This window comes from Juglans microcarpa x Juglans regia, chromosome 4D (assembly GCF_004785595.1).
Source record: "Juglans microcarpa x Juglans regia isolate MS1-56 chromosome 4D, Jm3101_v1.0, whole genome shotgun sequence".
Lineage (NCBI taxonomy): Eukaryota > Viridiplantae > Streptophyta > Magnoliopsida > Fagales > Juglandaceae > Juglans > Juglans microcarpa x Juglans regia.
Window position 1 is genome coordinate 4,723,228 of NC_054600.1, and position 15,782 is coordinate 4,739,009.

General features: G+C 34.3%; 2 protein-coding genes across 5 annotated transcripts in view; both read right to left on the reverse strand.

Moving 5' to 3' along the window:
• LOC121259752 (kinesin-like protein KIN-8B) lies at nt 1-12,036 on the reverse strand. 2 transcript variants are annotated; one of them, XM_041161481.1, is made up of 15 exons: nt 6,918-7,238; nt 6,748-6,819; nt 6,513-6,629; nt 6,061-6,149; nt 5,001-5,145; nt 4,812-4,907; nt 4,310-4,401; nt 3,620-3,868; nt 3,402-3,552; nt 2,876-2,938; nt 2,559-2,795; nt 2,129-2,233; nt 1,934-2,047; nt 962-1,546; nt 1-450 (listed from the first exon to the last, which is right to left on the reverse strand). In XM_041161481.1, exons 1-15 carry the CDS (start codon nt 6,963-6,965, stop codon nt 427-429), a joined length of 2,187 nt encoding a protein of 728 aa, XP_041017415.1. In that variant the 5' UTR covers nt 6,966-7,238; the 3' UTR covers nt 1-426. The 2 variants fall into 2 exon arrangements, with proteins under 2 accessions (XP_041017415.1, XP_041017416.1); XM_041161482.1 differs by lacking the exons at nt 6,748-6,819; nt 6,918-7,238 and adding an exon at nt 11,913-12,036 and having other exon boundaries at nt 6,513-6,562.
• LOC121259754 (probable sphingolipid transporter spinster homolog 2) overlaps nt 11,639-15,782 on the reverse strand; it is a 17,618-nt gene continuing 13,474 nt past the window's right edge. For 2 of the 3 annotated variants that reach the window (XM_041161485.1, XM_041161486.1), the window contains 4 exons: nt 15,175-15,294; nt 13,700-13,828; nt 12,588-12,666; nt 11,639-12,189 (listed from right to left, as the gene is read on the reverse strand). In XM_041161485.1, the coding sequence (XP_041017419.1) occupies nt 12,053-12,189; nt 12,588-12,666; nt 13,700-13,828; nt 15,175-15,294 (465 nt within the window). In that variant the 3' untranslated portion in view covers nt 11,639-12,052. The remainder of the gene's footprint in view (nt 12,190-12,587; nt 12,667-13,699; nt 13,829-15,174; nt 15,295-15,782) is intronic. The other variant, XM_041161487.1, reaches the window with a different exon arrangement.

A 15,782-nucleotide genomic window follows, 5' to 3' on the forward strand; every position in this document is an offset into this window, starting at 1 on the left:
GATAAGAACTGCTGTTTTCAATATAAGGTAAATGTACACAAATATATACAGGCAAAGCATAGTCTACAATTGATGTTGGCTAGTTCTATACTATATTCCCAGCTACACCCTCGTTTAGTCTCCTCCCTCTTTTTCTTCCCCTTCAGGCTTCAGATATGTATATTAGCACTAAAAAAATGAAAAAATGGGAAGGGGAAGGGGGGAAAAAGATGATCTAGCATTCAAGAATATCATACAAAATTGAAATGGGACCTTCAGTATTGGGATTATGGTAACCAAATGGAATGAGCCCCATAGAAGAAAGTGGGATGTGGGACAGATCTGAGTAGTCTGAGGATTTAGTTTTCTGCAAAATACAATTTCCTTCCTACAAGTCTTAGCTGCTACTCATTGCAACATATGAGGACTCTCGATTTTAATGTTTCCTCATGGTAGTATTCCATGCATCCTGTGTGAAAAATAACCATGGGTCAAAAGAGAGTAATCATGCAATTAGTACATAAAAAACATTGCAGACTTACAAAAGCAAATGGAAATATGTAGGATATTGTTGAAACACAATAGTAACCTCACGATTGGAGGAAAAATTACTAAGGGTAGAGAGTATTTCTGGGAGTTTAACAAAACTCTCAAAATGATCTAATCATAGCTCATCCAATTTGAACATTTCTCCAACAGACTATTTAGGCAGAAGCAGATCAATTCTGATGAACCATATAATATTTTCTTATCCCCTTTAAAAAGAAAAAATATAAAAGGAAAGCAAAGCGATACCAGGGTAAGTGGGTCAGTGACATAGTCCATTAGCTCAGATGTGTAAGAGGAAACAGAAGAAATGATCGTCTAAGACCTTAACAAGTAGATTAACAAAACTCATGGCGAATAAGGACTAGAACAACACACTAACAGCTGCATGACAAACTCCAGGAAGCAAATATACCATAATAATTATTAGCTTACATACCTGCCGAGTGTCAAGATCAGCACTGTGACGTGAAGAGGAGATGCAGCTTTCACCATGCGGTGAAGAATGAGTTCGTATCCCTGGATAAGAACGGCGCAAGTTTTGAGGAAGCTTCATTAGAGTGCCAAACCATGAACTTGGCCTGCCACCAACCAAATTTTCACTACTCTTACTCAACCTCGGACATGCTGATGAAGGGTGATCATGTGACAGGACGCAGTAGGAGTTAAGATGCTCCTCTCTGCAAAATGTAGCAGCTGAATCCCAGTACCCTCTCAAAAATGAAGTTGAACCAAAGTGTTGAGAATGCTGGAAGATGCAAGATGCTGAAGAATATCGCAAGGGTGCAAATCTTCCATCCACTAGATTTGGTGACTGTTTCCTGTCAGAAATCCCAAGATAGGCTGTCGATGTCCAATCTTCAATTGTTATTCCCTGTTTGGCTGCAAGGTCAAATATCTTTCTTTCCTCAAGCCCTAATCCCACGAGCAAGTTCCACAGATTTCTTAGTGCTTCCCTTTGGTCATGTATGACTTGATCCCTCATTGCCATTTCAAACTGAAGCTCAGTATTAGCCATCCCCTACATTAGTGCAGTATAACCGTCAGGTCAGGCTCTGAAGGCATGTTTATAAAACATCATATAAAGCCTTAGATTCTTCCTGAACCAATGTTTTAGTACGGCAATGCCCAGTCATCATTTTTTACAGAAAGGAACCAACATGAGCTTAAGACAAATGATCATGTTGTGACAAGAGTAAACTTGTTCAGAATAGATTCCAGGTTGAGGTGATTAATAGTCATGGGAGCATTTTATACATAGAGATCCCCTCACCAAGTGTTGTTTGGAAAGCGAGGACTTCTTGTAATAATATAAGCTAAGCTCATCCAGTTACAAGTATCAGACTTTCTACAATCGTAACAGCCAATTCCAAGACAAGTAGATTGAGTCCTACTTATATCTACTCACCAGGATCCTGTATTGACTGAGAATGCTCAAGTAAGTTTTGTTACCATTGTTACTTATGGCTTCCTCAATCATATTTTGCAATTGGCATCGATGCTTCTCGTTTGCTTCAATTTCCTGCAAAAGATAATTGGTAATATGGTACAAAAGCATTAAAGACTGTAAATCTTATGATCACCAGTACGTGGAGAGCACTACCTTTTGGTAATTGACACCAGCTTCATCATTGTCACGGATGTTATCTAGAATGACTTGCCGTCTTGCTCTCAAAGCCTCCACAACTGCTCCATCATTTCCAGTAACCTGCGACAGTAATAGAAAAAAGGTACTTTATCGTTGGTATAAACTACATAAAAATTTGGTCCTGGTATGGTAAGCAGAGAAAGAAAATATTGGGAGGGAGATGTGACAGTAAAGCAGACATTCAGACCTCTATCTTGCCCTTTTTTTGGTACTGCAATCTTGGTGGACAATTTAGAAATGCAACGTGCAAGAATCTAAATTCTAAGGAATTTCTTCAGGTATCAGATTTCCGAGAGAAATGAACACTTTGTTACATTTATCTATTTCTTAGACGATGTAGAATAGGCAAAATGCAGTCTGCATGATAAAAGTGGCACTATCTAACCTGTTTTTTTGCAATAGCATCATCAAGATGTTGGAGTTCAGTTCGGTTCCGAAGGTTAGTTTCCTCAAGCTCAAATAATGCCTTCTGCAAATTTATCCGTTCCTGAACATTTTCACTTATTTCATGGCTCAATGTATTCAACCAAGAGAGCTCATCGTCTGCAGCCTTTTCAGCAGGTTTGACACTTTTGAGTGATTCTTTTGTAGCCAGTTCTTTCTTCAGTCTGCCAACCTCAACCTGTGAAATCAAATATGTTATATTCCAAGACATGCTACGCTACCTCAAAAAAACAGATAAAGCTCCATTTAATAGCTTACCTGAAGACTGTCAATCATCAGTTGGTAATCTGATACGTGTGTATCTACTGTGCCTATGTTTTTCTGTTGAGAAACAAGAGCATGATGAAAACTCGTTACCAAGAAATGATGCTTGATGTGGTGTGAGTGTACAGCGACTGATAACTGAATTAAGCCTGGTAAACCATGTAGATACTAAACAGAAGCATATACAAAAGATACGCTTTTACTGTGACAGAATAGAAACTGAATACTGGCAATTCAATTAGCAAACAACATGACCTTACTCTGACACCAAAAGGGAAGCTGCCCCAAACTATAATAGAAGAAAAAAGTAGTGTTTATTGAGAGCTATAATATAAAAAGAGCTGAGTATTAGCCTTCCAGCAGAATTGTGTTCATCCAAAAAGAATATCAAGTAAAGCACTGCAAGCCATAAATAACTTTACAGTGCTCATGCTTTCAAGAATGATAATTTTTTTTATAGGTAAAAAGAAAAAAAAAAAGTGATAATTAGATGTATCCCATATTAATTTTTGAGTCCCACCTGAATGTGTGTCTTTATTTCCTTTGCTCGGTCAGCATACTTCAAGGTATTCACAGTGTGAGGATACTGACTGTCCACAGGGCACACTGTAGCAACCATGACTGTTTGAGAATTACCACTCAGACCATCTTTAAGTATTCGTGTCAATTTGCTGCAAGAAATGTATATTAGCTATCAAGCAGGGACAACTTCAGATTATAATAAGTAGCATCTGTCACCTGTTGCGATAAGGAACATAAGCAAGACCCTTTTTTTGTTGTTTCCCCAAAGCATTTATGCAGTTTGCTAAAGCAAGAAGTGACCGGTTGATATTAGCTCCATCTCTTAGCTTTTGGCCTCCGCTATTTGTTTCAGAAGCTCGTTCACTGCCAGCAAGATCTACAAGTGCAAGTTTTCCTCGCATTATTTGATTTCGATACTTATTTTTTTGTTTCCTTTTCACAGTAATCTCCAGAACTGCATGTGATCTGGTTACATGGAAACAACTTCACATGAGATCATGCAAAAAGGTTGCACTACATAGAGATGGCTCCATGCTAGAAATATCTCAAAAAGATGATAGTGGGATAATGATCACAGCTGTAGTGAAGTGACAAGTGAGAAATTTCTTAACATGATGATGTGGTGCTTATAATTATTATAGTATCAGGAAAGTTTGAGTATCATTCATGTGGAGAGTGCAGCAGCATGTGTAGTCCCTGTTCCTTATTGGATATTTGTTGGTTACAAAGAGCCTGTAAGAGACGGGGGAGGAGTGTGTGTTGGCATAGGGTTGGAGTGGTAGCACCTGTTCCTTAGTTGGCTATTTATGAATAGTGTATGAGAAAAGGGATTCTATACACAGCTAATGATGACAGCAATGATGATATGTTTTGGGCAAGTAAGAAATCCAACTAATGCATGCTCACCGTGAAGAAGTTGCATTGACCTCTGTGCTTTCTGTTTTCCGTCGACTATTCCCCAAATTCAGAAGTTCAAGGATTTTATCAGCTGAGTGAACCTGAATTAGAAGCATAACTAATCACTAATAGGTTGTTAACCATAGTACATAATTGATGCATCAAAGACCCAGAATGCACATTGATAAAGGAAAATAAAATAGAGTAACTGGTTAATTATGTCAAAAAAAGAAAACATGGCGGATGAGAAAAGAATTAACCAAACCATAAGTGGCCATAAGGTCAGACGAGCCCATAGAATCTATTTTGATTGCTTTATTGATTTTCAGCTAAGGCCCAAATACCTATTCATTTTTTTTATTAACACAGAATAAGGTTAACAAGCCACAGACAGATCAGCCATGATTCAGTGATGTGGTCAAGGCTTGCATCTTGCATGTCAAGCAGACAGACACCACCCAGATGAAACATATAATTGGGGGGGAGGGAGAGTGAGGGGGCAATAACGAACCTTGATACATCTCAGCCCAACAACAATTATTCCTTGCTCGGGATCCTCTCTAAGTTCCAAATGACATGATGATTTTTCAAGCAAATCGTAGATAACCTAAGTTCATATGAGATCAAACATTAAGAGATAAAGAACGTGAGCAATATTTATGTATATATATCAATATCTTAATCAAAACGCAAACCTTACTTCATTGTAGACTTCAAGGTAGGAGCAAGTAACTTCAAATTCATCAGAGCTCTTGTTTGATTTGATCAGATCAAAAACAGTATGCAGACTGAGAACCATGAGTCCAGGATCATCTTTAGTCCCAACCATTGTATAGGTTTTACCACTGGATATGTATTAAAAAAAAAATAGGTAGATTCCATTACTAAGAGAACTAACAGATGGAAAATGAGAGCACAAATCAAAATACATAAAGATATAAGATCAAATTTTTGAATGAATACTAGTTGATTTAACAAACTTTTTAATTATTCACAGTGCCCATTAATGATGATGATGAGCTTTACAACCAATGCGCATCCCTGGACGGCATATAGGCTCACAAGTGGAATTACCATTACCACATATAAATAAAGTATAATTAAGAATATGATATGGAGAAATACAACATCTGTGAGTACAGACCAGGAGACTAAAATCTAATTGTTTTAATAAATTAAACCTACTCTTGATCTCAATTGCTGGCAAAAGAAGGAAAATTATGCAGCCAATTGACCTGCTTCATGAAATGATATTCATATCTCGACTAACTGCAAACTTCTATGGTTTAACCACGAAGAGTAGTTGAAGTGCACCACCAGCCTTATAAAATCTTACATACCATGAAAAATTAGAAGATATTCTTAGGTGAATGCTCCACTTTTGATTTTAAAATTGTTAAGATTCTAGAAACTAGTATAGCGCTTTTTGTATAGGTATTTTTTTATACCATTCATATAGATGGATGGTTAAAAAACTTTTATTCTAGTACTCGAAAAAATTCAGAGTTACAACCAAACAAATACGTTATAGGCTGAGGTTAATGATCAAATTCTTTACTAGCTTTCCATTTAGCCACTATGCTTTGATGCCATTCCTAAATCATGCCATAGAAATCAATAAAGCAAAAGTCACCCAAAATCTCAGATATATAATGACCAAGGAAAGGAAGTTGCCTTATCCAGTACGGAGATAAAAGCAGGCAAAAGATTAAGAGACGATAAAAAAAAAAACAACTACACTAATAGATCTCGTTAGTTACCTTCCAGTTGAACCGTATGCAAACACAGTTGCATTCAGACCTTGAACAACCCCTGAGATTACAGAGGATATACATTTTCTGTAGACATCCTGGATAGATGAGTATAAGCAGAATGATAGGTTATAATAACATTAAAAAAGCAAATATATTTTTATACCGAAGATGGTTAGGCCTATGCATTGAGTAGAGTTTTTTAGTAAATGTTGGTGGACTATGAACAAGCAAAATGCAAGTGAACAGACTGCAGCGACCACAATCTATCCGAAATTAGACTATTTTACACGATACGTGTGCCTAAGTAACCATCACAGATGAGGGGACCTAACCATAGAGAAAAGTCAATATTTATGTCTTTCTGTGCAGTACTGCATCATTTTGCCAAAAAGGTTACATAATTTTAATCATAATGGATAAAAGAACATAACTCCACTACGTTAAAAAATGCAGCGTACCACATTTGTACATCCAGGACCAAATGCGTGATCGAAACCATATCTCTTATCTTTTGTTCGATTCTGTATGCGTTCAAGGTAATCCTTGGATGGGTCGGGATCCAACACAACCACCTCCTATAAAACGAATTACAGCATTAGCATACTCACAAAAATCAGTAATAGAACTACTTAACATAATATGAAGCGAAGCCAAGATTTATAGGTTTAAAGAAGAAATCTATCACCGACACACCTTACTGTCAATTACTCGGACAATGTTGCGACCCCGTTCTCTCTCCGTAAAGGGCCTACATTTTACGGCAACCTGTGGCCAAAATCGAACAGAAAATATCAAGCAAGAAAGTGGTAACAAAAATAAGGCAAGTAATGATTTCTGGAGTGGTATAGAAAGGAAAGATTCACCGTAAGTGTGGTGGCTTTCTTTGCGGCAGGAGCTCTAATGCTCGGCATGATTCTCCAACATCGATTTCCAAAGTATCACAAGGGCTTTAGCTGTAGCTACCAATTCGGATCGGGTTTTGAAATCTTGAAAAGAAAAAAAAACGATTGTTCATACCATTTTTACAGGCCTAAACTAAATCCAACAGCGGGAGAGTCGCTTTCTTTCTGTTTCCACAGAAATGCACTTCATTTTGATTTGCAAAACGAGCCCTGATTCATTTTGATAAGTCCCTACCCTTCGCAGAGTGAACGGGCAGTAGCAGAAAATTTAAAAAGACAAAAAAAGGGGGGGGGGGGGGGGGGGGGGGGGGGGGGGGGGGGGGGGGAGAAGATCAAAGGAAAAGAGGCTTTCATCAGTACAAAGTTCTTTCCTTAAAAAAACCACAAGTAGCAACCAAACCACTGATTTTCTCGAACCACATTGTGTTGCGAGAAATTTGGAAAGCGTACATATCAGCCATTCCCTGAAGAACAAGAACTTCAAAAAAAAGTAGAAAGATCCAAAGATTGCATGCAGAACCCGAGAGGAAACATGCGATGCCAGAGCTCAACAAAGGGCTCCCGTGGAAGCGCGTGGCAATGGGAGGTAGTGGACGAATAAAAAAGAAAAGGCAAGAAAGATTCTGTGTTCTACGGTGTATCGTACTGTGATGTACTGTTGCAGGCAGCTGTTAAATTGCGCAGGTGTGGGTGGAACCGTGGAAGAAAGAGCAGCGAGTGAATTCCAACTTATCATTGAATGTTACATTATTAATTTCAACGAGTAATGTTGGTTATAATTTCTAAATTAAGTCTTATATAAATTTTTTGTAAAAAATGGAGGCTATCAAGAAAAAGTGAGTTTTTCTTATTTTGTTACGATGGAATCATCTATTTTATAAAGAATTTACTCAAAACTTGTGCATTTAAAATTTATATGTATCATTTATCTAATTTTAATATCATGACATGTTCCGTTACGATAAAAGTATCAAATTATCCATAACAACAACTAATGTTATTTGAATAATATTAGGTATAAATTTTAAATAGATAAATTTTATATATATATTTTTGTAAAAAAAGTGAGTTCCATTAAAAAGAACAATTTTTTACAGTTTTATAATATGAAATCTACATTTTTACAAAGACTTATACAAAATTTATCTATTTAGAACTTATACAAATCATTTATCATGTTATTACATCCATAATTTATACAGTTTACTTTATCCCATCGTGGCACCACAAATATTACGTGATTTATTAAAAAAATTAAAAAAATATATATTAAAAAAATGGTTCTCAGATATAAGATTGAAAACTAAAGTTATAGATTCTACTACCTTTTTGGTTGTGTTTGAATGTTGAACTAAATTGAGTTAAGTTGAGATAATAAAATATTATTAGAATATTATTTTTTAATATTATTATTATTTTAAAATTTAAAAATTTTGAATTGTTTATTATATTTTGTATTGAAATTTAAAAAAATTGTAATAATGAATTGAGATGAATTGATATGAGTTAACATTCCAAACGATCTTATCATGTGCAAAGTGAGTTATATAACTTAGGGGTACAGTAGCATTAATAATTTTTTTACTATTCAAAATTTTTAATTTATTGAATTTCAAATAATATTTGTTGTAACAAGTTTTTATAATTAAGAAAGTTAAACACGCATTTAATCTTATTAAACATTTGGTTGTAGAATATTTGTTTGAAAGCTCTTTTTGTTGTTTGATGCTAAAAATAATTAGGAAACGAGCACTCAGGAGTCACCGATCAAGATTGAAAAACTGGTTATCTAAGTTTTTTAGTTGAAACTAATTTTGATAAAGGAATACTTGAACATTTATTTATCAAAATCGTTTTTGTTGACTTGCTTTTTGAAACACATTAAAATACTAGAAAACTATTAAAAAAAAAAAACTATTTACTAAATCGTTTTACCACGACATAAAATGGATGAATGTGAATTTCTCGATATTAGATGTTGCCTAATGTTGTGGATTAATTTTATGTTTATTGATTTAAGAAATATGTAAGACATAATCTATATTGAAAAATTATACATAGCAGCTCTATACCACACATCTGCAAAGCAAAAATAAATAAATAGTTCTTTTTATTCAGAAAGTGTGTGGTGTTGGACTGTTAAGTAGAATAATTCTTTCTATCTTCTAGAGTTTTTGTTCCAATTCTAGACCTTAGAATAGGAGAGCCATATATACATAAAGTGATCTCACGAGAATACTGTAAAATATGTTTTATATGTCTATTTTTCTACTGTTGATGTGTCTTAAAGTTCGGACAACATTTTTGAAAGGAGAAATTACTTATATCAGTCGTTATAGTCGCAGTACACCGTGTTAAAAAAAAAATTATATATACAGTACACGGAAAGTGCGACTGATATATAGTCGTGATCGTTTGAAAGACCAAAGTCTGGAATGAGCCAGTAGGATAATGTGGCTGATAGGTGTCTGATTTGGGAGGTTTTTTTGGAATATTGGGGAGAATGGAGTGTAATTGTTAACGACAAGGTTGGTTGGATGGTGGTTGGGTTGGTGATTTTGGGTTATGATTTGATTTGTTTTCTTTTACTTTTTTTAGGTTGGCAATGATTTCCGGTGATTCGGACATAGTGATGGGCTTTTTTTGTGTGTATTATTTCCGGTGATCTGTGTAGTCTAGCTTGTTTGAAGAGAAATGCTTGAAAGATGTTTGGATGAATTTGAGAAAAAATACAAATAAAAAAAAAAAAGAAAAATAATGGGAAACAAACACATAATTCCTTTGAGATAGAGATCAAGTAATGTTATATGCAGTCGTAGAGTGTGCAAGTACCGTGCAGTTATGTATTTATTCACTTTTTCGAAATGATTGTAAAGCATTTGTACATTCACAACCACAACTATCATTTCTCAATCCAAAAACATCTATAGAAAAGAGTTATGTTATTTGGCTCCATTATACTTAAGAGTAATGTCAGAGTTGTGCAACTACCGCACACTTTTTTTGAAATAAGTGCACGATGGTTATGTATTCTATAACTGTAAATATTATTTCTCTTATATTTATAAAATAGTTAGAAGTTGTAAAATAATTTTTTATATAAATTAATGTGGAAGACTTTTATATTTGTTTGACGTGTCAATAAAAAAGTTTGTAAATAGATTAATACATGGTATTTGATGACCACCCTATAATTTAATTATTACATAAACATTGTATTTGTCGAAACCAGATGATGTAACACAATCCAATCCAAAAGGTTAGGATTTCCAAATTTCCTAAAACCTCATTATATCAGACCGCGATGGATTAATTTCGCCTCTCACCGGATTGGGTACCCAACCCGACATTTTCTACAATGTATTATAGACAGAGCTTTCTCCACCAACTAATCTTGACTGAAATTATACGAGAGTTTTTCATTTTTTTTCTGAAAAGTCTTAAAATCAGGATTATTATTTTTAATAATTTTTTTTCAAAAGCTTTCTATAATTTAGACAGTGATAGAACAAAAAATAAGCCCAAACTATTGAATGTTAAGGCATACACTAATTATCTCTATGTTTTTATCTTTTTTGAAAGAGTTATTTTATTTTTAAGTCGATGTGTAGAGTATATTATCGTCACTTAAATGGTAATATTTGATCTGTAAGATTTAAATTTTAAAATTTATCTTCTAAATAAAATTATGACATATAAACAATTTATTAAAGTATTATCATTTATGGCTTAAAAATAGAAATTTTATTTTTCAAAATAAAAATATATATTTTAGATAAAAAATGGTAAAAGTATGAAACTATATGACTTATCTACTAAAAAAATACCTATTCAAAAAAAAAAAAAAAAATCTACTAAAAAAATACTATTTTTTTTCCTCTTCAGATTGCTGACAGATAAGGAAACAGGAATCTATATTGCTGACAAACGCATTCCCAAAGTTGAGTTAGGGTCAGAGGCCATAACACTGTAAAATCTATCTGGAATGATCAGGATGGATCCTTGAATGAGTAGGACGCCCATCTCTGAAGATGATAGTGCATTGGCATTGGAATTCGCTGTGAATGAAAGAGAGCCGAAGTCCCCTTCACAGAAACACTCAAAATTGAATACAATATATATATATATTTATATTAAAACATGTCAGTTTGGTGGTTGACACATAAATGGTCAATTTATTAGTCAAGAAGAAGACGACGGCCTATTCCCCCCCAATTACCATCTCATTTGTCTTTCTACAACTTGTCATACGGTCCAAAGGTGGGGTTTGCCATTTGTATATCATGTGCTGAAGGAAGTCTCCATTCTTTGCTTCTTGTTTTTTTTCTCCCACCCTTTTTTTTTTTGTCTTGTTTAACAAATCAGGCCAAGTCGCTTGCAAAACTTATTTACAGAGTTTAAAGAATAGAGAAATGATAGTATGTTATTTGAGTTTGCCCTTCACTTTAATCGCTCATATTTTTTTAAAAAATTTTTTTTAACTTAATGATTAAAAAAGTGACTTTTTGTGTATTGATGTATTTTTTATTTTTTTAAAAATATTTAAATATGTTAAAAAAATATGAAAAAAATAATAAAATAAAATAAAAAAATAAATTTGTGCTAGGCGGCACGCCCAGCGGTCATTGCTGGGCAGCAGCCTACCACTACTCAAGAACACAATACACACCGTAGTACAAGCATTTTATAAAGCTGTCAGCAATAATTTATCTTTACATAAATGGAAAGACTATACGGCTGAAAATCGGACTGCAAGCAATGCAAATATTCTGATTATATGCTTTTTCTTATCTACAAGTTGTCTGTGAAACAAATAGCAATGCACAACCTCGACACTGAGCTGCTTGTGTTCTGACTGACTCGAAGGGGAAATATTCTTTTCATGTTCTCTTACAAATCTTCAACACACAAGCTTGGACAACAATTTTTACCCCAAGTGGGAACCTAACACTTTACACTCATATGACATGTTAGGGCACCAGAACTGTACAGATTAACATAAGTATGGTTTCACATATACTCTTGAAAAGTTTGTTGTCGGAGTTCCTTCTTCTCAAGTCTATTTCTTGAGGTACTTCAGGCTTTGCATATAGAACTTATGCTTCGACAGAGTCATCTAGCATCTCATTTCTGTTTCCTCCCAGCAAAGGCTTTGTGCTAGCCGCCTTCTCAACCGTGGAGCCTTTATTTTCATCTTCTTCGTTGGACATGTCCACACTGTTCAGGAAGATCCCTGTAAAAGTAAATACAATTTGCATTGTAACTCACTTTTTTGAATATTTCATCAACAAAACAAGCAACTTGTATGGACTTCCATTTCAACCCGAGTTCACATCTTATTTTTAGTAGTTCAGCAGCGTGATTTGTGAATGAAGCCACAAAACTTTTTGTCTCTATATCCTTGGTGAAATGAGTAATGGAGATGTTTCATAAAGAACCAGTGTGTTGAAAGTTAAGGAAGCCGTGCTGAAGGAGAATTAAACAAAAAAGCATGGTAGCACCTGATAGGTAGTCAATCAAAGCTTGAAAGAGCCGCTCTGAATACATTGGTTACACTCTAGTACCTTTCTCTCATTAAAATAATTTATCGTCACATCTATCAAGCTATTTATCTGATTCTAGGTCACTCACCTATAAACCATATTCCAGCAGCAAGAAACAGAACGGATGTTAAAATAAGTGCTGTTTCCCTCCAATTGTTAGCATGATCCTGTGAGTGACATTTACCAAAGCCAAAAAAACATTGTCAAAAAATTAGATAAGTAAAAAGAAAGGGATCGAGACTAAGGATCCAAAGCAGTTAAGGAAACCAAATTAGATTTTTTTTTTTTTTTTGAGTGAAATTAAATTAGAAATTTTACCATCACAAGCTGGAAAAGGTATTGCGAGTGCATTTTCAAACATTGAACATAATGATTTTAGTCATTACTTCAGCATATAAATAAAAAGCACACAAATCCGAGTTATTATCATTTAACTGCGCAATGATACTGGCAATCAATACTGTAGATTTAACAGAGAAAACTCCACAACCTTTTGCTTTGAAATTAAAAAAAAAAAAAAAATGTGCATTTAATTTTCCTGACCAACGTTAATAAAAGCACAAATTTGTTTGGAGTGGGGTCCACCACATCCTGCTTCAACAGGATTATAGGCCAACGAGTTTCTTCAATGCAGCCATTTCTAGCCCCATAATCTCTAAAACCTCCACTTGGCCATCTCTTCTTCACTACTTTTCCCACACATGCATGGCCCGTGGGACAGTACTCTGAAAGTCACTTTTCATGATTTTGAAAGAACTGCAGATTTTATATAAATAATCAACCTAATGCTCTTGCTGCTAATTCTATATCTGGCCCACAACAAATTTTGTTACACACAAGGAAAATATGTAGCAAGATTATTCGTCCACAGCGAAACATGCTATACTTTGCCAAAAGCAACTTTTCATGATTTTGAAAGAACAACAGATTTGACATAAATTACTAACCAAATGCACTTACAGCTAATACCATATAACTGGAAACTGCTTTTGCCACAATAACTTCTGTTAAAGGACAAAATGGAGTAACAAGATTATTTTTCCACAGTGGAACATGACATACTTGCAGCAAAATAAATAAAAAACGTAAATTCGTGTATGTTGGATTAGCATATACATGTGAAGGAAACACAACGTAATATCAACTATATTTCTCTCCACTTCCTCAAAGATATAAATCAAGAGAGTTTCAAAGCCACACCTGAAGAACCCCAACAAGAGGTGACGAAGGCACATCGCCAAAGATGTGGATTGAAACGGTGGATATAGCCATAGACAGAGGCCTCATACTAGGTTTGACACAATGGAGACACACGTAATTAACAGGAGCCTGCAAAAGCAAATTGATACTGTGAAGGAAATATGAGTGGATCAAATTTCTGGATGTTATTTGAGAATAAAGTAGTTCAGAAATTAATGTCAATGTGCAGAAGTGCATCAACATGCAAGGATATAGTCAGTTGAATTGAAACCCAAAGCATTTACAAATAAAGTAGAAAATTGTGTTTAAGTTCTTAAAATTGATGGTAACATGTCATTTATATTATACATGAGTCATATATTCAACCATTCTGATGAGCATCCAAAATCAAAAGCATTTTTTTTCCGACAAGGCCAACCTTACATTTTCAATGACTATAGCAATAACCTTCAGCAAATCCTTAAGCTAACAAAAGTCTACAGAATATCGTTATGCTAACAAAAAGTTTCAAGGACTATAGCAATAACCTTCAGCAAATCCTTAACAAACTACCAAAAATCTACAGAATATCGCTAAGGTAACAAAAGGTTTAAAAACACATAAAACAAAGAAAGTTTTTTTCTATAAGTAGAAAATAAAGAAAGAAATGACTTGTAAGAAAATATATTATTCTAATAAAAGCTCAACAAATACCTATACATCAGTATATCATTTGCCTACATGCACCCAAAAGAGGGAAAAAATATTTTAACCAAGAAAAAGGGATTCACCTTACAATTTTTAAAACTTCTGTCATTCTTTTTTTTTTATAAGTAAGAATAAAAATAAATAAAGTTCCGTCACTCTAACATTGGATAAAGGATTTCTGAACTATAAAAGTCTCCTCAAGATTTCTAGGCCTTTTCATATGTAATTTAAAGACTAAAAAAAAACAAGGTGAAGAAAGGATTCTTTTTTAAGCAAGACACAAAATACAACAGAAAGTTTGTACAAATCAACAAGTTTTCTAACGATATCACTTCTCATTGCAATGACAGGATGATATCAACATATATCGAATGACATGGTCAAATGCTGAAAGGATTCCTCAGCGTCCCTAATATAAATTGGAGCAGTTTAAAATAGAATAATACAAAGTTAATAACATAGGTATTTGCCCCCATCCAAATGCGTCCATCATCATATAATCCATGTTAAGTTATATTTACAGGTTACCATGATTTTTTTATGGAATGTCATGTGCCAGACAACTGCTTTAATATTGCTGGCAGCTCGGAACCATTCGAGTCCTATACATCACACAATGCAACTGTTTCCAACAGTAATGCCCCATTTATCAACTATCCATCCACAGACACACTCTCTCCCTCTCTCTCTCTCTCTCTCTCTCTCTCTCTCGCTCTCATGCACATTATTAAAAAGAACAGCCATGGATAATCAAATTTTTAACCCAACTCAGACAGTTACGAATTTACCTGTGTAGCAAAGACTAGTATCTCGCCCACTGAGAAAAGAGCTATGAAACCATACAAGCTTTTAAGGCAGAAGGCACTGAAGCAAAACATTGCACCTAGTAATGTTGCTCCAGAAAGAAGCTGTAACACGAGTAGAGAAATTTAGAATACAATTAAGAGCATACAAGTTATTGTCCGACAACTCAGAAATTAAGAATACGAAACAAATTCAAAATTTCAAATCAACAGCAGATGATAAGTTCTCCACCAATGCCAGCATACAAACATGGAAAGAAGTCAGAAAAACTCATTTCAATGTAAAACTCAGCCTCTTCAAAGAGTAGTATGACTACTACGGTGATTACAAATAGATAAATTGCAGAAGGTAAAGTTAATTAAAAAAAAAAAAAACTCATTATTGAAAAATAACAGGAAATGCTGAGTAAGAAACCAGCAAAATTTAGCTGCTCCAAATATTTTTTTTTTTTTGATAGGTAAACGATAGTATTAAAAAAGAATAGGCAAAGCCCAAGTATACAAGAAGTTATACTAGAGGTAAGACCTATCTAAGTTTGCTATAAAAGAAACAAGAAAATCATGTACATTTAAGCCATTAAAATCTACAGCCA

Excerpts from the sequence above, each read along its gene's own strand:
- LOC121259752 (XM_041161481.1), bottom strand. The coding sequence starts at position 6,965 with ATGCCGAGCATTAGAGCTCCTGCCGCAAAGAAAGCCACCACACTTACG. Across the intron at positions 3,869-4,309 it reads GTCAATGCAACTTCTTCACG|ATCACATGCAGTTCTGGAGA; the intron begins GTGAGCATGCAT and ends CCATGTAACCAG. Across the intron at positions 3,553-3,619 it reads TATGTTCCTTATCGCAACAG|CAAATTGACACGAATACTTA; the intron begins GTGACAGATGCT and ends CATTTCTTGCAG.